Source organism: Echiichthys vipera, assembly GCF_963691815.1.
Source record: "Echiichthys vipera genome assembly, chromosome: 3".
NCBI classification, from domain to species: Eukaryota; Metazoa; Chordata; class Actinopteri; order Perciformes; family Trachinidae; genus Echiichthys; species Echiichthys vipera.
Genome location: NC_139828.1, coordinates 8,444,708 through 8,466,295, shown reverse-complemented (window position 1 = coordinate 8,466,295; position 21,588 = coordinate 8,444,708). Strand labels below are relative to the sequence as shown.

Genomic DNA, 21,588 nt, shown 5'->3' with positions numbered 1-21,588 from the left:
CCTCCTGCCGTATCATGATTAAGTGACTAAATGTACAAAAGCAGTGTTCTGGAGGCTTTAGTTTGTCTTTTAGGGATCAAATACATATAAGACATACCTTTATTTTTGCTCCATTTGCACATCAAGAATGTCATTCATGTGGCTAGATTTATATGTAACAAAGAAGAATTAAACAATAGAAAATAAAAGGTATAGACGGTATATACCTGTATATATACCAGGCTGGGACAGACTGGTCAGATAAATGACCTGATGAAGCCTCTTGGATGAACCGTCTTCCAAGACAAACAACCAAGTCCAGTTGCTTTTGACTTAAATTTCTGTGTGTCTTGTGTTTTAAATCAATCTGTGTGTCCACCAAAATGGGTTCTTCAGCTGGCTCCCATTTAAAACTGTAGGTTTTTGGTTGAACCAGTTTATTTGCCCTGACGACGTGAAGCTGCAGAACTGGAGAAACTCAGCAGTTGATGTTTTCCTTTATTGAGATCTGCTGTTAAAGTGATACTGCATCTACTGTAGGTATGTGTGTGTGTGTGTTGTTGACACAAACATCATGATGGTAAATGGCCCATCCGCACGAACAAAAGGATCAAGACACTCTGGAGCAGTGTGGGCAGGTTACCTGTAATATAATTTTAAAGTAAATTCTCAGTATATCATAGTTTAAAACTGGCATTTATATTTCTCTTGTAAAGCAAAATGTTGCTAAGAAAATGGAATTTAATGAAAACGGCATTATAAATAAAGATATCTAATAATAATAATATAATATAAACAGTGATGCATTGTCAAATTCAGATCTGAATTTATTTAAATAAATGTTCAAAAAATAACTGAAGCCTGATATTTTACATTGATGCCGCCGGTGTGACCGGTGAGACCCACAAACGTCATCAAGTTAATTTCATAATAGTGGCACACCTATCTGTTGCAAATCAGCTGTTTAAAGACACAGTTTACAAGAGAAACTACTGACTTGCCAAGTGAGAATAGGTGTCATTGCAGGAAGAAGGAATAGTTCACTCAAAATACAGAGTTGAGTTGAGTCTCTCACTCGTCTGTGGGCCAGTGTTGGTTTAGTAAATTCCTAATCCTTCCTCCCTGAGATCAAGCTGCAGAAATGATGTGACAATGAGCAAATACTACTGGCGTTTTTTGGGGTAGACTAAATAGATTAGTCTTACATGTGCATTAAAAAAGGGCAAAAATAGAGAGTGCACCCACTTCTCCAGGGATCACTACACTTTTTGTTGTTTTTTGTTTTGTTTTGTTCTTCTCTATCTGTTGTTCTTCTCTTTGTCGTTGTTTTGCTTTGATTCAAACTGAATATTCACCTTGCTTATGATAATAATAAATCATTATTTTAAAAAAAATAAGAGGGGATAGGACCAGACACGTTTTTAACTTCTTCCTATCCCTTTGAACAGGAACTATATTATTTGAGTCATGTGTTATCGTTTATTATTTGCTTGCAGCTTTGCTTTCCTTTTTACTGCTCATTCGCTTTATTTAGTTTGTATTATTATTTTTGTTACATGTTCAATAAAGATTAAAAAAAATGCTGTATAATATTAAATGTTGCTCAATCTACCGAAGACAGGGCGTCGAAATGCTTTGCCTTGTCTTCTGCTCTGCGTGATGATTGGTCGGGCGTTGTCAAAGGAAGCAGCTGATTGGCTCTTTCACCCGTCACTCAACGTGATCTTCTTTTCAATTGGTCGAAAGCGACGTTCCCTAAGCTCACGTGCACGTTCTCTTCCTTGCAGGGCGGTGCCTACGAGCTGCCGGGTGTGAAGGATTGTTGTTGTTGTTTGTCGGGAAAAGTACTTAAAAAAAGTACAAAAGAACAAGTTTTCTAAAATGGGGACCAGAGATGATGAATACGACTATTTGTTCAAAGGTAATTTCTCCCTTTAAGGTGAATTAAAGCGTGTTATAGGGAATGTAACAGCAGTCGGACGCTGTTCGCTGGTATTAGCCCTATCCGGACGGGTCGGGGCTGCCGCAGTTTCCGGTCTTTTCGTGGTGCTTTTACTTGGTGATCACCACCGAAGTGCAATTATAATTTATTTACACACTTCTAAGAATCTTAAAGTAAATTTTCATGTTTGTACATGGCCATTTACATGTCAAATTAGTCAAATAAAGTGAGAGAAAGCACCAAGAACGTTTGGGCGACGCTCGACCTGGGCGGCTCAGGTGCTGGTTTACACTAAAAATGTAAATTAAGAAGACGTTCAGGTATATTTTGGAGCTGTTAAAGCATTTAATTTTAATTGTGAAGTACTGAATTATGGTCCTGGATGTTTTAATAACACTGATGTTAATGTGGACGACCAGCAGCTCCCAGTGTTTCCAGCGAGGGGATCAGGGTGTCCGGCTAGGGCCGAGAGGAGCACACGGCTAATTCACCGGTGTTAGCTTCCCTTTGACCACTGTTGTAAACACAAAGATACATTAGGCCGTTAAAACGACATTTGGTTACAAAGATAAGGAGTTAGACTTTGGTTTAACACCATAAAATTAACTCTAAACGTTACACCATCACTTATATTCGCAGGTTAAACAGAAAGTTTGATAGAAATTAGCCAAAAACTGTTCGATTAGCCCTCTTTTTGTAAAAGTTAAAGTACGAAGTTAACTGACGTTTGGGAACCGTTGGTGACAAAGTGATCGGTGTGTGACGTGAACGTTACACTAACGTCTTAACTGGTGTAACGGTTAGACTTTAAACTCTCGAGTGATGGCAGTTGACGTTAGCATGCTAACGTTCAGTGGCTAAATAAGTAAGCTAGCCTGCTAGCCTATGATGCTAACACGGTAGCTACTCGGCCTCGTTAGAACCTGTCACTTGAGACGACTTTAAGTTTATTTAAAACATGCGAACTATTCAAAGCCGTCCTCTGTAGTTTAGAGTAAATGTTTTATTATATAATTGTTTTATTTGACGTGTAAATAACGTTAAAGCTAACTACTGTCACTTGGCTAAGCTAGCTTGCTGACATTATCAAAAAACGAGCATAAGGTAAGATATACAAATGAACTAATAAACACATTAGAAAATGCTTTTATAGCAAAAGGAAAATGGCCCATCATGGAAAGACTTATTGGGACTTTAGTGTTAGAAACAGGGCTAGAGCTTGGCTTCTCCCGTTTACATTTTTAATCTCTAACACAATTAGATAATCACATCTCATCTCTCTTTTTTGTTGGGAGTGTAATCAGGGTCCTCATCCAAGCTATCGTCGTCACAGCCTTCAAATTCACTGTCATCTCCCATGATGATCTCAAGTGCATTCTCAACAGTGTAGTGCTTATTATAAGTCATACTACAAATCAATTAAAAAATTAGCCTTCTACATTCAAATGGGACCAGCATAGGACAGTGAATTGTGTTTGTTTTATTTACTGATATGCAAAAATAGTTTTGTAATATATTTGATCAATAACATAATAATTTATCATTATTTTTTAATTATATGTGTTCAACTGTACTTTGAATTGCACAAAATAACATATATTAATTCAAAATAATTTAAACAGTGTAGCTAAATTGAGCGGCTTATTAGCATTCTTGTTATTGTGACAAATATGTCACATCAAAATTTCCAAGAATATTTTAAGGATAACACCCGATGTGACGTATATGTCACAGCGATATTTTTGTAACTTGTTCTACATTAATTTGTTCATGAAATATGGTCAAACTAAGTTAAATGTAATACAGGACACCTTATTAACGCATAACAATTGTTCAATTGGTTTTAACTCACCTTTAGTTACAAAAAAAATGATTTTTAAAATGAGCTAGGTCCTTCACTTGTGTGCACATGTCAAAATGCAATTTTTGGGAAGTCACTTCCTGTCACAGTCACATGACTGTCACATTACCACCACACCAGGACGTTGAGAATATGTCACTTAGGGACTTAATGAGTAAAAGTCAACAAAAAAGCTGTATAAGGAAGATTTTAGGACATTCAAAGTGTGTGTTACAAGGGTGTCACCATGGGTCACCATGGGTTAACTTCTTCAGTCTGTCAGACTAACACTGCATGTTTTGTCTCTAGTCGTGCTGATCGGAGACTCTGGAGTGGGGAAGAGTAACCTGCTGTCCCGTTTCACGAGAAATGAGTTCAACCTGGAGAGCAAGAGCACCATCGGGGTGGAGTTCGCCACCCGCAGCATCCAGGTGGACGGCAAGACGATAAAGGCACAAATCTGGGACACAGCTGGACAGGAACGCTACAGAGCGATCACCTCAGCGTGAGTGTCTTCTCTGTGTATATTGATGCAGATAGAGCGCTGGAATAACGATGATACAGTCGTTGTATTCACCTGGTTTACGCTGTCGACAGATATTACAGGGGTGCAGTTGGAGCTCTCCTGGTTTACGACATCGCCAAGCACCTGACATACGAGAACATTGAACGCTGGCTGAAGGAGCTGAGGGACCACGCTGACAACAACATCGTCATCATGCAGGTTGGAAACAAGAGCGACCTCCGCCACCTCAGGGCAGTGCCCACTGATGAGGCTCGAGCCTTTGCAGGTGAGTCTTGCTTTTAGGGAAACATTGCGTCATTTAAAATAGTCCTGTGCTTAAAGCAGAATTATGCTTTTAATGAAATCTTCAGTTTAACCACTTACTTGAAGATTATGTTATGTCTGTTAACATACATTTAAATTGCTTTTAATGTGTAAAACATACTTTGCTCTTCTTCTACTCCAGAAAAGAACTCCATCTCATTTATTGAGACCTCCGCCTTGGACTCCACTAATGTAGAAGAAGCCTTTAAGAACATCCTCACAGGTAGGAAAAGTGATAAACTGTAAATATAATGTGCAGCTTACTGTGAATCTACTCATAATGTAACATTAAAGCTGCAGTCGGTAAAAAGCAAGAAAAAAACGCCAGAATGCGAAGAAGCGTGAGACCTCTTTCTGCAGCGCTCTCCTCTCTGTCCTGAGCCAATAGGAGCGCTCTTGCTCTCTGAAATGAGCTGTGATTGGCCAAAGTCTCTCGTCACGTGACAACAGAAGTCGAGTCTACTCATAATATAAGATGAAACATTATTATGGATTTTTTCCCCAACGTTGCCAAAAATAAACGCCCTACCCCAGGTTTAAGTTTTTGTTTATTACCAATATATTTACTAATAATTTCAGTTTAATTCTATTAATAAAGAAGGAATAAAATATGATTAACAACAATAAATCAACATAATAAGATGTAAATCAATAAGGAGAAAATAAAAAGAAAAAAAACATTTCTCTGTTCTAAAAAGGATTCCCAATTTGTCACGTGTCAAACCTCATATTATTATTTTCACATTGTTTCAAACTCAAAGATTCTCACATGAAACAAAACACATTTAAATGAGTTCAAATAGGCAACTGCAGAGGACCACTTTACACATCGTCCGCCACATTCATCGCATTACTTTTATTAAGGACCCAAATGTTTTCAAAAATCTAACAAAATAAAATATCAAAAGGGCAAAAGGGTGAAATATAAAAATAAAGTCTCTGGTGGCAACGAAAACCTTCCCTTTAACAGGCAGGAACGTCCAACAGACCTGGCTCCAGACCAGTAATATAGCAGACGGTCATGAAATTAATATTGGACATGATGATGAAAGGAAATACTGAACATTATATTGGTGTTGTTGTTCTCAGTCTGATGTGTCAGCTTCTTCTTAAAAGTTGTACAAGTCCTATACGTCAGTAATGATGCTGGATTATTTTGGTGTTGGTGCATCTTTACATGCTTCACTTGATGTCAGAGGAGTCCAGCTTATTTGGTCACATATGTTTTCAAAGACTGATTATTTACCTTTTTAATTATCTTATTTTCTGGACTATAAGTCGCTCTGGAGTAAACGTAACACCAGCTAAAAAATGTATAATGAGAAGAAAAGAACATATATATGTTGCACCTCTAGCTGTGGCCGTCTAGCTCACTCCAAACTTTCTTGCTGCTCCTCGATAAATGTTTTCAGCTTCAGTGGGACAGGAGTAATAGGAGTAGCAGATACTGGCACACAAGCCTAGAGCGCCCTCTCGCGGCTGTCAGTGTGACAATAACGAACATGTGAAATTATATGTTTTAATATATAAGTCGCAGGACCAGCCAAACCATGAAAAAACGTGTGACTTGTAATCCAGAGAATACGGTAATCAGTAGTCTTTCTCTCAGGATGCAGATCTAGAAGGGAAAGCTTTGGGTCAAGTGCTAAATGTAAGCCCTGTTATCCAGGGTTTGTTAAATTTCATTGTAACATAAAGTTTTGCTGAACTGTCTCTGTTTTGTCTCTCACAGAAATCTACCGTATTGTCTCTCAGAAGCAAATATCGGACAGATCTGGACACGACGAGTCTCCGGGCAACAATGTAGTGGACATAAGCCTCCCCCCAACCTCGGACGGGCAGAGGGGCAGCAAACTCCCGTGCTGCCAAAGCCTGTGACGCGTATATTTCCCTTTTCTTGTTTGACTTTCTGTTGGTCTTTCCTCTCTTCACCTCTGATTTACTTCAGTTCTCACGCTGCGGTCGTCATGACACCCTCACGGTTTCAGAAGTCTGTGACACCAAGACTCTCGTATATGACATTCCTTTTTGCTGGCTCCATTTTTCCCCCTTTGTTCATTTGTCTCTGATTTCAGACGGACCTGTCTGCAATGATTTACGCCCGGAGAAGGAGCGAGAGAGTAAAGCTCTTATGATGATCTTGAAGCTGTAGTAAACTACAATTGCTTTTTAATTAACTAGCCTTTATGGTCCTATTGACCCGCTCCTGCTGCAGGAATGGTGAGGGATCAGTGTGTATCCGCACTTCAAGTGGTTCCTACTTGCCTGCTTTCCTCAGCTTGCAATGATGCAGACTTTTTGTCTTGATCTGCTGCAGTGGAATCCCAATTTCATGTCTGGTTGACCTGATTCTGCCTGTCACGCAATACGGGTGTAGAAGAGGAGACGAGGAGACAGAGTACGGCTGGAGTATTGGTGTGTACTCTGTCTGGAGCTTCTATTTGTCTCTAATTTTCCTCTTTGAGCCCCGTGTCCACTGTGGCATGAAATTAACATGAGCCTGGGACCAGACTGGCTCTGACTGTCTGACTTAATACGGGCAATTGTGGAACAAATGAAGTGTTTTTATTTGTGTGTGTGTGTGTTAATCTTAGTGCACAAAGATACCAAAGGAGACTGATGCAACCTTTATCAGTTTTGGGTTTTTCCTCATTTACGGCTGCTTAGGTTGCATTTTATTTCTGTGTATACGGCGAACCGATCCACGCTGTTGGCAAACTAATGTGTAATGCTATATAGCAAAAAGTAACGTTATAAATTGTGGTTTGTGTGATTTATTATTTGTGTAATAATTGTATCGGCCCGGATCGAGCCTCGAGTTCCTCTCTGGAGTTGGCTCGGGTCAAACTCTTTAAAGAGGCTGTCACGAAAAAAGAAAATCCTTGCACTTCTGTCCAATCATTTCAGTCGGACAAATCACCGTTTATGTTTTAAAACACGTCTTTATCGAGTCACATTTTCCTCTTGATTGTAAAGGAAACCGTGTTGGTTGAAAAGAAACAAATGCACTATACGTGTAGGTTTTTTTGTTATAATTTCTCATCACCCTTTGCTGTAATTTGTGATCTCTGTTAAAGGGAAATGGATAAAGATATGTGTAATCTGAGAACATTTAAATGGAAAATTAACCAATTAAAAAATGCTCTTCGTGTAACACTTTCACTCACGCTTGTTGGGAAAGTGGAACCGAACTAACAAATTGTTTATATGGTTGGCTGAAAAGCCTCTTTGTCGCTCAGCTGTGAGAAATGCTTTCATGTGCGACTGATTTAATATGCGTTATGTCTCTTCAAAAATATATAAACACATCAAACGTAATCTTGTTTTGCTACTTTCACGTTACAGATAATAAACTGAAGCACAAATACACCTCGTCCACATGACCATATAGGACGGAGGCTTATTTGTGGATACATTACTCACTTTATTTGTACAAAGAGCAAACATACAGTCCATTTGACAGGCAACCCTTTTAAATCTATAGAAAAATTTTATTGTCATTGTACAATTACAGTAAGATTAAGATCGCAGCCTCTAAATCAATGCTATAAAAATAAGATTAAAGTACAAATTGGTTAAAACAGCAATAAAGTGACAGTAAACAACAATCAGACAGTATCTCACATTATTCTATTTAGTGTTAATAGTAATTAAGTAAATGGCAAAGTGGCAGTGAAGTTATAACATTTAAAAGTGTCAGTTCAATACAAAAGCAGTATGGTGCATGATTTAGTCCATGTACACATGATGGCCAGGCTAGCTGCTCATAGACAGGATGTGATAATAAAGTTTTACAGCAAAATAGTTCATTAAGAAGCTCCATAAATAAGGATCCACCATGTAAACAAACCTGCCATTTCCAGGACTGTAAAGTATAAATCTGTGCATAAGTCTGGCTTTGAAAGAGTTCAGGTGAAATGTGCATTATTTAAATGTTTAAATGCATTATAGGTTGTTTTAGGTCAGGTTGTTTCTTGTGGTCGTGTTGTTGCGCATATGTGATCAGTCCTGGCCCCTCCCCGCTCTGTAAGCTGTTGTTATGCATCACAATCACATCTGAACCCGCCCTGGTGACACCGGGCTGTGTCTCTGCGCTCGCCTGCCTGCCCCTGCAGTCACCGGACAGCTGATGATGCGCCTCTGGGAGATATTTAAAGCTCCGGGGAAGAAAGCGGAAGACTGCGGCCTGCTGTGTGTCATCAGCTGAGGGCTGCTAACGTCTGCTAGCGAGCAGCACTTGTCTGACTATAGCTGTTAATTCACACTAAAACGGATTTAAATGAAACGAGAAGGAAACGCGAGCGTATGAAGGCGCTGATGTGAAACGTCTTTAAGGAGAAGATTCAGGGTGAGTGAACTATTTTACGCTTTAAATGTTTTACACCAGACGGACTGCTAGCTAGCGTCCTACTGTAGCTAGTGACAGTTAGCAAACATCTGTAACGGTTACAAACTGTCCACGGTCACCAACTGACTAGCTGAAACAGTAACCAACTGACCAGCTGTAACAAGCTGATCAGCTGTAACGGCCACCAACTGACCAGCTGTATCAGTTACCAACTGATCAGCTGTAACGGTCACCAACTGATCAGCTGTAACGGTCACCAACTGACAAGCTGTAATAGTTACCAACTGACCAGCTGTAACGGTCACCAACAGCCACCAACTGACCAGCTGTAACAGTCACCAACAGCCACCAGCTGTAACCAACTGACCAGCTGTAACAGTCACCAACTGACCAGCTGTAACAGTCACCAACTGACCAGCTGTAACAGTCCCCGACTGACCAGCTGTAACGGTCACCAACTGACCAGCTGTAACGGTCACCTACTGACCATCTGTAACCAACTGACCAGCTGTAACCAACTGACCAGCTGTAACGGTCACCAACTGACCAGCTGTAACTGACCAGCTGTAACCAACTGACCAGCTGTAACCATCTGTTCAGCTGTAACTGACCAGCTGTAACCAACTGACCAGCTGTAGCAGTTACCAACTGACCAGCTGTAACGGTCACCAACAGCCACCAACTGACCAGCTGTAACAGTCACCAACAGCCACCAGCTGTAACCAACTGACCAGCTGTAACAGTCACCAACTGACCAGCTGTAACAGTCACCAACTGACCAGCTGTAACAGTCCCCGACTGACCAGCTGTAACGGTCACCAACTGACCAGCTGTAACCAACTGACCAGCTGTAACGGTCACCAACTGACCATCTGTAACCAACTGACCAGCTGTAACCAACTGACCAGCTGTAACGGTCACCAACTGACCAGCTGTAACCAACTGACCAGCTGTAACCATCTGTTCAGCTGTAACTGACCAGCTGTAACCAACTGACCAGCTGTAACAGTTACCAACTGATCAGCTGTAACGGTCACCAACTGATCAGCTGTAACGGTCACCAACTGACAAGCTGTAATAGTTACCAACTGACCAGCTGTAACGGTCACCAACAGCCACCAACTGACCAGCTGTAACAGTCACCAACAGCCACCAGCTGTAACCAACTGACCAGCTGTAACAGTCACCAACTGACCAGCTGTAACAGTCCCCGACTGACCAGCTGTAACGGTCACCAACTGACCAGCTGTAACCAACTGACCAGCTGTAACGGTCACCAACTGACCATCTGTAACCAACTGACCAGCTGTAACCAACTGACCAGCTGTAACGGTCACCAACTGACCAGCTGTAACCAACTGACCAGCTGTAACCATCTGTTCAGCTGTAACTGACCAGCTGTAACCAACTGACCAGCTGTAACCAACTGTTCAGCTGTAACTGACCAGCTGTAACAGTTACCAACTGATCAGCTGTAACGGTCACCAACTGATCAGCTGTAACGGTCACCAACTGACAAGCTGTAATAGTTACCAACTGACCAGCTGTAACGGTCACCAACAGCCACCAACTGACCAGCTGTAACAGTCACCAACAGCCACCAGCTGTAACCAACTGACCAGCTGTAACAGTCACCAACTGACCAGCTGTAACAGTCCCCGACTGACCAGCTGTAACGGTCACCAACTGACCAGCTGTAACCAACTGACCAGCTGTAACGGTCACCAACTGACCATCTGTAACCAACTGACCAGCTGTAACCAACTGACCAGCTGTAACGGTCACCAACTGACCAGCTGTAACCAACTGACCAGCTGTAACCATCTGTTCAGCTGTAACTGACCAGCTGTAACCAACTGTTCAGCTGTAACTGACCAGCTGTAACCAACTGACCAGCTGTAACCAACTGTTCAGCTGTAACTGACCAGCTGTAACCAACTGACCAGCTGTAACTGACCAGCTGTAACTGACCAGCTGTAACCAACTGACCAGCTGTAACTGACCAGCTGTAACCAACTGTTCAGCTGTAACTGACCAGCTGTAACCAACTGACCAGCTGTAACTGACAAGCTGTAACCAACTGATCAGCTGTAACTGACCAGCTGTAACGGTCACCAACTGACCAGCTGTAACTGACAAGCTGTAACCAACTGATCAGCTGTAACTGATCAGCTGTAACGGTCACCAATTGACTATATTTGTTTTCAAACTGATCAGTGTGTAAATGGAAAGAGCGTGGATGACGGTTGTTGACGTGTAGCTTTACACAGATCATTGATGTGGTCGTATATTGTTGTATTGACGTGACACCAGCTGTCAAAGACAACAGTGTGGATCACAGCTGGATGCAGACTATTAGCTACGCGTGAAACTGAAAACAAAACGAGTTTGTTAGTAGGAATTGTATCAATCATAATATATCTGCACTTATGAACCGATGAAAAATCAGGTTACAGTCACATTTATAATATAAATGATTTAATAAATACATGCTTCTGTGTTCCTCAGCTGATCAGAACTGGTCTGTTTTTAATGCCTGTGTTTACAAACAACATGAATCAGAAACATAACAGATGTAGTTGTTGTCTGTGTTTGGGGGCGACCCTTTTGTTTATCTGGGTCAGGGATTGGGCCTCTTAATCGTGCACCCCACACTACATCAGTATGCATATATAATAACAACACAGAGCAGGGGTAAACCGGGGAAAGGCCCCCGCTTAACAACAATGTCTATTTTCTTTTTTAAATCAATGCAGTTTGAATATATGTTCACAAGAAGTATAAGAGATGTTAAGATAAGATAATCCTTTATTGTTAATTTGGGATTAATTAATCCAAGTGTGAGCAAGTTTATATGATACTTTTTTTACAAACAGCTAGTTCATTGTGGTTGTTTATAAAAGTTGAAGAAAATAGTGGAATAATGAGTGGAATTTAATAAGACGTAGAAATGTTATAACAATCATATCTAATGGACCAAGTGTGGTTTTGTTTATACAGTTAAAAAACATTTCCGGACACGTTGTTTCCCTCTCAAATATAATAAAAAAGTTCTGTTTTTGTGGCTATTTAATTACATTAGATCTTGTTTTGCTTAAATGATTGTAGAGTGTAAATTATTTTATTAATTATTTATAAGGAGATAGAATAAAGACACAAAATCCCATTAATTAACACCAGAATTTCGACCTCCTGTTTAAAAACAACACCAGTACGGAGGATTATATATGTATATTATTAGTTTGTGTGTAATGCTATGGTTTAATAATGACGTGTATACATCTATTGGCCTTCTATGAACAGCAGGGGCCCACTATTTGTATCTCAGACCTACTTTTTGTTCATTTTAATAGCTGTAATAACTCATAACTGTGTCTGTTGTAGGGTCAAAACGACTGTTACTGTCCAGGATCGTCTCCAAAGAGCATGAGAAATGCACCGCGGCACATTCAGCCGTCTCTTATCTTTAGTGAGGGGTTATCTGAGGGGAGACAGCTGTTTATCAGTCCGCTGCACATCACACTCGCCGCCTCTGACGATTACACTTGCTGTTATAAAGGATTAGCAGCTGCTTTGGGCAAACTGGCTCGCCTCCAAACCGACAGCTTCCTTGTAAATGACACAAATGTTTGTAGAGAACCGTAGTTATCCTCACACGGCAGGAAATGAACAGTTCATGAAACGCTGTCGTGACAACGCTACGTTTACCCTGAGCTACACCGTACTGACAAAACCCTCATATTTACACAGGACTATTCAACTCTTGATGACATGATTAGAGATGGTCCAATATGATTTTTTCCCAACAGACACCTCGGGATTGGTCGATATCAAGATATTATATTAGATATTATATTTTTTATCAGATGTAGCACTAATACTGTATGGATGTGATGTTGTGGGGCCCAGCTCCTGCAAGTACTTTGTAAAACAGGAACAAATACATATAGAGATGAATGAACTCTCTGAATTCTTTAGTTTAATCGTCATTTAGAAAAAGAATAGAAAGGAAACATAAATAAACGACTTTTAAAGTGTGTTTTTGGTCGGGGTGCCATTGTTAGGTAGAGCTATAATAATACATCATAGTTTATTTGTTGGTTTAATATTTTGTAGTAATTCTCAATCTGTCTCTTTCTCTCCTTTAGAAACTAACCGTTCCCAACCTGTGGAGAGTTTCTCAAGTCAACCTTCGCCTCTGACCGGTTTCCCCCCTTCGCTCCGTCTCTACGGCCAGCGTCTGGCCACTGTAACCATGACGACAGGGGGTTGTTGCCACCTGCCCGGCTCTCTGTGCGACTGTGCGAGCAGCGCGGGCCTGTGGAAGAGCGTGGAGGAAGCAGGTGGTGACGGGTGCCAGGCGCTCTACGTCACCCAGGTCACAGCCATAGATGGACGGTTGCTCTCGTCTGTGCTCAAACCCATGAGCACGCAAAGGTAAGACCACGTTCACGGGGTGAATTTACAACAGAAATATCAAGGACAAGCACACGACAGGGGCAAGGAGGCCAAGAACGGCCGTCCTCGCAATAATGTTTTCTTAACGTTGCGAGAAAATGAGACGTGTCATCCTGAAATAACTCATCACAAAAGGCAAATAACTGTTTTTATCAGAGATCACAACTTCAGACGGCCCAGGAGGGTTAGGGTAAACCCAACGGGCTTGGTGAAGTTAGCAGAAGGATGCGTGGTTTTCAAAATAAAGTGTCTATACAAAAGGCATAATATGGAAATAAGATTACTTGAATTTTGTTCGCAAGAAGTATAAAACATGTGACCTGTGTCCCTTTTATAAAGGAAGAAGAAAATGCCACTGATGGTGATGGAAATGTAAAATAAATGAATCATTTGTGTATCCGTCAATTTTAAATAATGACTGATACATTTGAGCTTATTTCGTCCCACCTACGGGGCTAACTGGCTAATCATTAGATATTGATCCGTGTTTGAAGTTCCTGCATCCACTTTAAAGACTGTGTGAGTCATTTGATCACATGGTTCAGCTCCCCTGCATCACAGCAGCTGATTGAAAAGCAAACCTGATGAAGAAGACGCTGAATACATTTCTCCCACATATGTTCAAATGTACCTCTTGATTCTAAGATGATCCACAGTTGAGTGTCTTTGACGTGCTGCAGGCTCTGTTTGCATTTTAGTATTATAACTGCATTTTGAGGCGGCCGGTGGCTCAGTTGTTACAGCGGTTGCCCCCATGTAAAGAGGCCAAAGGTCCTTGAGGCAGCGGTCGCAGGTTCGACTCCGGCCTGTTGCCCTTTGCTGCATGTGTCCCCCTCTCTCTCTCTCTCTCTCACCCGTTTCCTGTCTGTCCTATCTGATAAAGGCTTGAAAACTGCGGGGAAAAAATCTTGCATTTGGCTTTTTTTTTCCAGTGATGGTCCCATCTGCCGTATCTGTCACGAAGGAGGCAGCAGTGAGAGTCTCCTGTCTCCGTGCGACTGCACGGGCACGCTGGGCACGGTGCACAAGAGCTGCTTGGAGAAGTGGCTATCCTCTTCCAACACCAGCTACTGCGAGCTCTGCCACACAGAGTTCAGCGTCGAGCGCCGGCCGAGGCCTCTCACAGAGGTAACAAAGGTCAATGCCCTTTGCCTTGTCTGCATCAATCTTTCTGCTTCTCGTTATTTTTATTTATTTTATTTCAGCTTGGGTTGGTCAGCTGTTTGAATGACGTAGTAGCTTTTCTTCTTCATCATCATTCGGCTTGCTTGCTTGTGTCTTTACCTTTCTTGATTGACTTAAGATCTCTTTCACATCTTCTGTCTTCCTCTCCCTTACCTCTCTTTATTCTCCCCTTCTCTATTTTTCTGTCTCCTGCTTCTTATTCCACAGTGGCTGCGGGACCCCGGCCCTCGTAATGAGAAGAGGACGCTGTTCTGTGACATGGTGTGCTTCCTGTTCATCACGCCCCTAGCAGCCATTTCAGGCTGGCTGTGCCTGAGGGGCGCTCAGGACCATCTTCAGCTGGGCAGCTGGCTGCAGGCCGTGGGCCTCATAGCCCTCACCATCGCCCTCTTCACCATCTATGTCCTGTGGACCCTGGTAAAAATTAATTTACACACAGATCGGACTATATTTTCATGTGTTTTTTTTATTATAAAGCAGATTGGAAAAACAAGTACGAACCTTAAATAACCAGCTTAAGGTTCATGTTTATAATTGACCTCCTATTTCCGTCTCCTCCTGGTCGTGTGTGCAGGTATCTTTCCGCTACCACTGTCAGCTCTACTCCGAGTGGAGAAGAACAAATCAGAAAGTTCGTCTGCTCATTCCCGAAGCCAAGGAGTCAAACTCTTCCCAGCATTCCCTGCTCTCTACCAAACTGATGAAGAAGTCAGCCAATGACAGTATAGTATGAGACCAAATGGAGAAGGTAGACGCTGATGGTGTCTTTGATGTGCGCGGATGCTGCCTGCTGGCCTTTCAAAGAAGCACTTGTGGACTTTGTTGTTGCTTTTTTTACAAACGAAAACATTTTTTGCCCCATCAGTATTTAATTAATAAATAAATCTGTCCTCTGTGGGGGCAGGATGTAAACGGAGTCTGAGTGTTGACCCGTCTTATGCAAAGGCTCTGAGGAGCAGAGCAGCACACGGAGAAGTACAGAGACAAGGGAACGAGTCTCGTCCTCATGGATGCGATGATAACTTAACATAACAGTAGAATGAGAAATGACCAAACTAACTCGTTTAGTGGACTGTGAAATGTTATAAATATTGTTCTTCTTGGTGGTCCACGGACGACTGGAGGGTAGCGGCTCCGTTAACTGTTGTGCTGCGTTGATGAAACTGCGAGATAACATGTCATATCTGGGCGTGCCCGTACCTACATAGGCCTTGCATTCTCTGCACAAAGTTTCCCTTTGAGGAACTCTTTCAAGCAATTAATATGTGATCCCATATTAAGCTGGGAAAGAAAAGCTTCAATCTCTGATTTATTCACAATCCAGATGCCAGGATGCCGTCTGAGAGGAGGCTCTAATTTTAGCACAAGCCTATTGGACTGTTTTTGACCCTACGTACTTTTTTTTTTTTTACATCTCATCCGAGAAACGGGTGGCGGCACAGCGTTAGTAAAGCCAGAGATTGTGCAATAAAACACTGTGGACGTGGAGGTCTTCACAGTTCATGAAGAGACGTCTCCCAACACGCACGCTAATGCATGCAAGCACTGTTTAGGAGTTTCGGGGGGGGGGGGATTTTTTATTTTGTCAGTGTATTGTAAAATCTTTTTGTAGTTTAAACAAAAACATTTCTTAAATTACTTAATAATTAACAGATTTACGATTCCTACCGAGGTAGGGATGAACTGGGTCCTCACAGAGGTTCCTTGTATGATCAGCACTTAGAGAGTAGGTCCGGTATAGATCGATAGAAAACGCCATCAAAATGAAAGGAACTTAAGAGGAACATTTCCACAGGTGTTTAGTGGCTGATGCCGTGTACTTGAGCATCTTTTTAACTGCCTGTTAAAGTACTTAATTACTGCTATTTCGTTCTGCTTCAGTTTCTAAAATCTAAAGTGTTTAGTTTCCATTATCACACCAAGAATCAGGGAAACTTCCTGCGAGCGTTTATCATTGAAGTCAAACATCGTCTCTGATCAGATGGAAAAACCATGTTCTGTGCTGGCGTTTAGTTCTTCTGCCAGTCAGACGTAACCTTTACCTGCCAACGGTGACTTTTCACGGTGGGTACATTATGCAAGCACCACTGACACTTAATCTGACTTTGGCTTTTTCTGTATTTTCTTTCACGGAAGCCTTTAGATGCTCGTGTGCTTTTCTAAATCCATTTGATGTCGACGTGTTCGGGGTGCAAACTCCCCCTCGTCGTTGTGATGTTACTGAAAAGACTCATTCGGGTCTGTATCGGTCTGTTTGGGAGAGTAAAGATAGTTCCCTCCTCTCTCTCGTGTGTGTATAGTTTGGTGCAGTTTCTAATCACGTCACTTGGAGTCAGAAAACACAAACCAGAGCGTCTGCCTGGTTTCCAGATTTCTGGGTCGTAACATGGCCCGGTTTTGAACATAGTTACGCACTTAATTTAGGTTATGGAAAGACGGTTAATGGACATGTGAACACACTGTGGTCTGTGAACAGGGAGAGAAGCCTGAAGGTGGAAACGCCAACAACATTTCACGGAATAGAAAACAACTTTATGCTAAAACCAATGGCCTTCATCTGGGCCAGGGGTAGGCAAGTCCGGTCCTAGAGAGCCACTGTCCTGCATGTTTTAGGTTTCTTCCTACCCTAACACACCTGAGTCTATCAATAATCAAACTGTGACGAGCATCAGCTGCTTGATAACGAGCAAATCATTAGACTCAGGTGTGTTGGAGCAGAGAGAGACCTAAAACATGCAGGACAGCGGCCCTCCAGGACCAGAATTCCCTACCCCTGACAATAGGCTGCAACACTCTGGCTTGTGGGGTGATGCAGGTGTTAAGCACATAATTCAGTGTTATTGTGCAGATCTTACTATTTGGAAGTGTTTCCTTTATAACTGTGCAAAACTGTGGGGTGCAATAAAAAATGACTTTAACAAAGAACAAGCACAGAAACAAGCGTAAAACTAGTCTAAAGTGAAACTGGTTGATTATTCATTTTTTCCAAGATCACAATTATTGGGTTTTCTCTGTTCAGTGGAATGGCATTTATAGTTTTTATTAATGAGTGATCATGCTTTTGATTATCATCTTTATTAATGATTAATGACGATTAACATGCTGATCATGATTTGTTCTCCTCATGTGCTTTTGGTTAACTTTCTTACTTTAATTTCAAAGTAAAGGCGTCGACCTGTTCTGCACATTGTAAACATGCAGAACTTCACCAGAAAGAGGCCGAAAGTCTGGATTTTAAGCACAATTTTGTCATTCATGCTTTTTATTTAAATATGTATGCATTTTGTTTATAACAATCAGGCTTGACCAAACATATTTAAGTTAAAGTGGTGTGTGGAAGTGTGGTATCGTCTATAAATAATACATTTCTTCTGTGAGTGTTCACGCTACAGAAACCTTGTGATCTGAAATGAATTTACAAGTTTACAGGCTCCTCTGGGTTGTTGTAAAACGTTAGTCACAGGAACAGGGTGCGTGTCAGTAGTGCTGTTTGGTGGGAAACGGACACCATCATGTCGTGTTGAGCAACCTGCTGCTGACGGTGCAACATTACCGGTAACCACTGGGTGTTAACGCTGTTTCCTTGTCCTGGCCTTTTGTCGACACCAACATTACACTTTGCTACTTTCAGCTCCTGGTGCGTTGCCCCACACGCTGCCCCAGTTAATCATGTGTTTGTGTTTTTAACTGATCTCAGAACAAAGGATTATATCCTGAAATATCGCAGCGCACCAGAGGCGTTTACAAGCTTAAGAGCCGTTCATGTGTTTACTGTTCGTCATGAACGAGGCCGATCTGAGGCAACGTAAAGAGCTGAGGTGCAGTCACTCAACAAAACAACTGAATTTGTAGGTCAACGCAAAAGATAGTGAAGTTTATAGTATTGGACATTTGTAAAAAGTTCCCTACAAAGTATGCAACATCGTCTTCAGCTCCCTGCAGAAACTTTCCAAAGAGTTTTTTAAGTGTCTTTACACTTGAACCACAATCTTGTACTTAATTTATAAAGCTTCCGCGTTTCAAATCCAGAAAGGGATTTTAAAATCATATTTTTTGTTGTTCGTTATTTCACCAGTGGACATGTAAATGTTACTTTTGTCGTGTTATGTTATCTAACGTTTCTGTAATCTTCCCATGTGTCTTTTCTTGGAGGGTGCGTCGACATGTATCATTTGTAATTTATGTTTTTTTTCAGTATTCACATTTTTAAAAATGACTGTTTTTGGTGTGCCGTGGAAAAAAACCTGTCACCAGAACACTGGTACCTGCAAACAGCCAAGAATTGTTTGCAAAACAAATAAAACATGATGATAAATGATGGATGAACATTAATTTAGGTTGTTTTCTTGTTTATGTGTCAATGATGATCGTGGAGAGATCTGCAGTCTGTGGTTCAGCTGCAGCGTCACAGTATAGATGCGATGATAGCGCTGCTGACAGATCATCCTCTTAGTCCAGAGCGGATAAGTCTGTTTTTGAACACAGCTGAATGTAAACATTAATCCCCATGAAAAACAACTGCTGATGTCAACTTTTGCTCATGCGGAGACTCGCAGAACGTCCCTCGTCCCGTCTATCGCATTGGGAAAATACCGTATAAGCAGCTTAGTGAGAAAAAACACTCAAAATAATATATGTTGGTGGAAAAGCTCGGTCTCTGCTCCCCAGGAATTAAAAGAAAACTATTAGGTTTCCTGATGTTCCTAATATAAGGATGTTTTACATATTTTCCTGCTTTTTTATGACAAATTAAACTTAAACTCACAACTTGAACAGAGAAGGAGTACTGAGGTGTTTAAAGATACTTAAGTAAAAGTAGAAAAATAAATAACAAGTAAAGTTTCTGCTTTCAAAAGCTGCATTCGTAAAATTACAGAAGTGTCAGCAGTAACTATAAGTATCAAAAGGAAAAGTGTGATAATTATCATAATATAATATATGTTGGTGCAAAAGCTCGGTCTTTGCTCCCCAGGAATTAAAAGAAAACCGTTTCATTGGCTGCTGATTAGTGATCAAAGTTATTTTTAGGTTTCCTGATGTTGCCACATGTTCCAATTATAAGAACGTTTTACATTTTTTCCTGCTTTTTATGACAAATTAAACTTAAACTCACAACTTGAACAGAGAAGAAGTACTGAGGTGTTATAAGATACTTAAGTAAAAGTAGAAAAATAACAGTAAAATAAACAAGTAAAGGTCCTGCTTTCAAAAGCTGCATTTGAAAAATTACAGAAGTGTCAGCAAAATGTAAATATAAGTATCAAAAGGAAAAGTGTGATTATTATCATAACCGTATTTCCTCAAGTAAATGATTCTCGAATGTGATCTTTATATTATATTTTTCAACACAAACAAATAAAGACTGCGGGAAAATCCAGGGGGAATAAACTCACAGTGGCTGTCACATGCTTGGTCTAATAAACATTATCATTATCAGCTTTAATTTGATAAATTCAACAATATAATCACCTTTTTTCAACATTTGGTTGTTAATTTGGCACCGATACAGGAAGTGTTCAAGAAGAATTCCTTTTATTTATCCAGCGAGGGAAATTCAATATTTTCACTCTGTTATTATTATTATACATGTTACACACACACACACACACACACACACACACACACACACACACACACACACACACACACACACACACACACACACACACACACACACACACACACACACACATACAGGCCTGAAATACACACATGCACAAACAGGACCTATATACATGCAACCAATGGAGAGATGTCAGAGCGAGGGGGCTGCCAATGGATCAGCTTCCCGGGCAGTTGGTGGTTCGAGTCACCTATGGACTGAGCTACTGCCGCCCTGTGTTGAGTTTGTATGCGCTCTTCCTGAGTTTCTGTCATGTTTATAATTTTACAATGTCAGATGTTCAAATTAAAATTGGCCCAAACTCCCAAACATGAGGTAAACATATGTAAAAGTTATATCTATGAGCAAAAAGAAGTCAGATTTTCAACACTTTTTTCTACTCTCAGCTCCAGTGGATGTGAACACTGTTGGTTATCTCCTCCAGGTACACCGAGTCGGCCACGCCCACGACGCACAGGTGCATCCATCCTCACGTTACTCACAACAGGACGAAACTTCCAGTCTGTTCAGCCTCTCAACACCCGCTGGTTCGTCAGTATGTTGTCAAGAAAGTGTGTTTCTGGTTGCGCAGGGAAACGGATTTAGCTTTTCCTAAAGGGAAACCAAGACTGAAGAAGCTGTAAGTAACTAAATAAGTAATTAAATCACTGAAATGTTTGTCTTGGACTGATTGTCAATCCATAGATGCTAAAGGTGATTTTCACATGAGCATCTGTGCACCCAGCAGTCAGATTTATGGCTTTATATATTTTTTTGAACGTATGACCAATTATACAATCAAACTGAGGGAGTTAGAAATAAAGGCTAGTTTAATACAAGCATTCAAATAAAACCTGTTACCTTTGGAAGTTGAGGCCAATATGGAAAGTTGAGGACATTATTGGATTTCCATTACTGATGTCATCATATCATGTGAATATGTATATATATATATATATGTCTATTTCCATTTCTTCCCTTTTTAAATTTAACTTTATTGTTTATTTTTGCTATTTTTTATCTTATTTTGTAATATTCTGTTGCTGCTGTGACAAAAGAATTTCCCCGTCTTTTAAGGTCTTAAGGTTTTCTGATTCTGATGTATAATTGTTGTAATCGTGGTCTACTTTATGTACTCATGGGTAGTTTAATCTGTAATGTTTTATGAACCAATCACTTTTAGAATTTTGCTCTTAAATGTAACAACAGCTGTCAGATAAATGAAGTGGAGTAGAAAAATAAACCAGCAGAAAATAGAGGTAGTGAAGTGAGATACACCTGAAAATCATACTCATACAGAACCTGTGTAAATGTATTAAGATGCTTTCCAGCTTTAATTTGATTAAACCAGATTTAAATCACAGAAAACACCATTTTTAAGTAAGAATACATCAATTCAACACTT

General features: G+C 40.8%; 2 protein-coding genes across 3 annotated transcripts; both read left to right on the top strand.

Moving 5' to 3' along the window:
- Positions 1–1,766: 1,766 nt before the first annotated feature.
- Positions 1,767–7,913, top strand: LOC310945246 (ras-related protein Rab-11B-like). The gene is made up of 5 exons (XM_083911287.1): positions 1,767–1,900; positions 4,071–4,266; positions 4,359–4,552; positions 4,733–4,813; positions 6,323–7,913. Exons 1-5 carry the CDS (start codon positions 1,861–1,863, stop codon positions 6,466–6,468), a joined length of 657 nt encoding a protein of 218 aa, XP_083767413.1. The 5' UTR covers positions 1,767–1,860; the 3' UTR covers positions 6,469–7,913.
- An 832-nt stretch (positions 7,914–8,745) lies between these two features.
- marchf2 (membrane-associated ring finger (C3HC4) 2) lies at positions 8,746–16,072 on the top strand. 2 transcript variants are annotated; one of them, XM_083911144.1, is made up of 5 exons: positions 8,746–8,938; positions 13,087–13,375; positions 14,329–14,524; positions 14,789–14,998; positions 15,156–16,072. In XM_083911144.1, the coding sequence occupies exons 2-5, from the start codon at positions 13,194–13,196 to the stop codon at positions 15,312–15,314; spliced, it is 747 nt and encodes a 248-aa protein (XP_083767270.1). In that variant the 5' UTR covers positions 8,746–8,938; positions 13,087–13,193; the 3' UTR covers positions 15,315–16,072. The 2 variants fall into 2 exon arrangements, with proteins under 2 accessions (XP_083767270.1, XP_083767269.1); XM_083911143.1 differs by having other exon boundaries at positions 14,329–14,533.
- Positions 16,073–21,588: the final 5,516 nt, after the last annotated feature.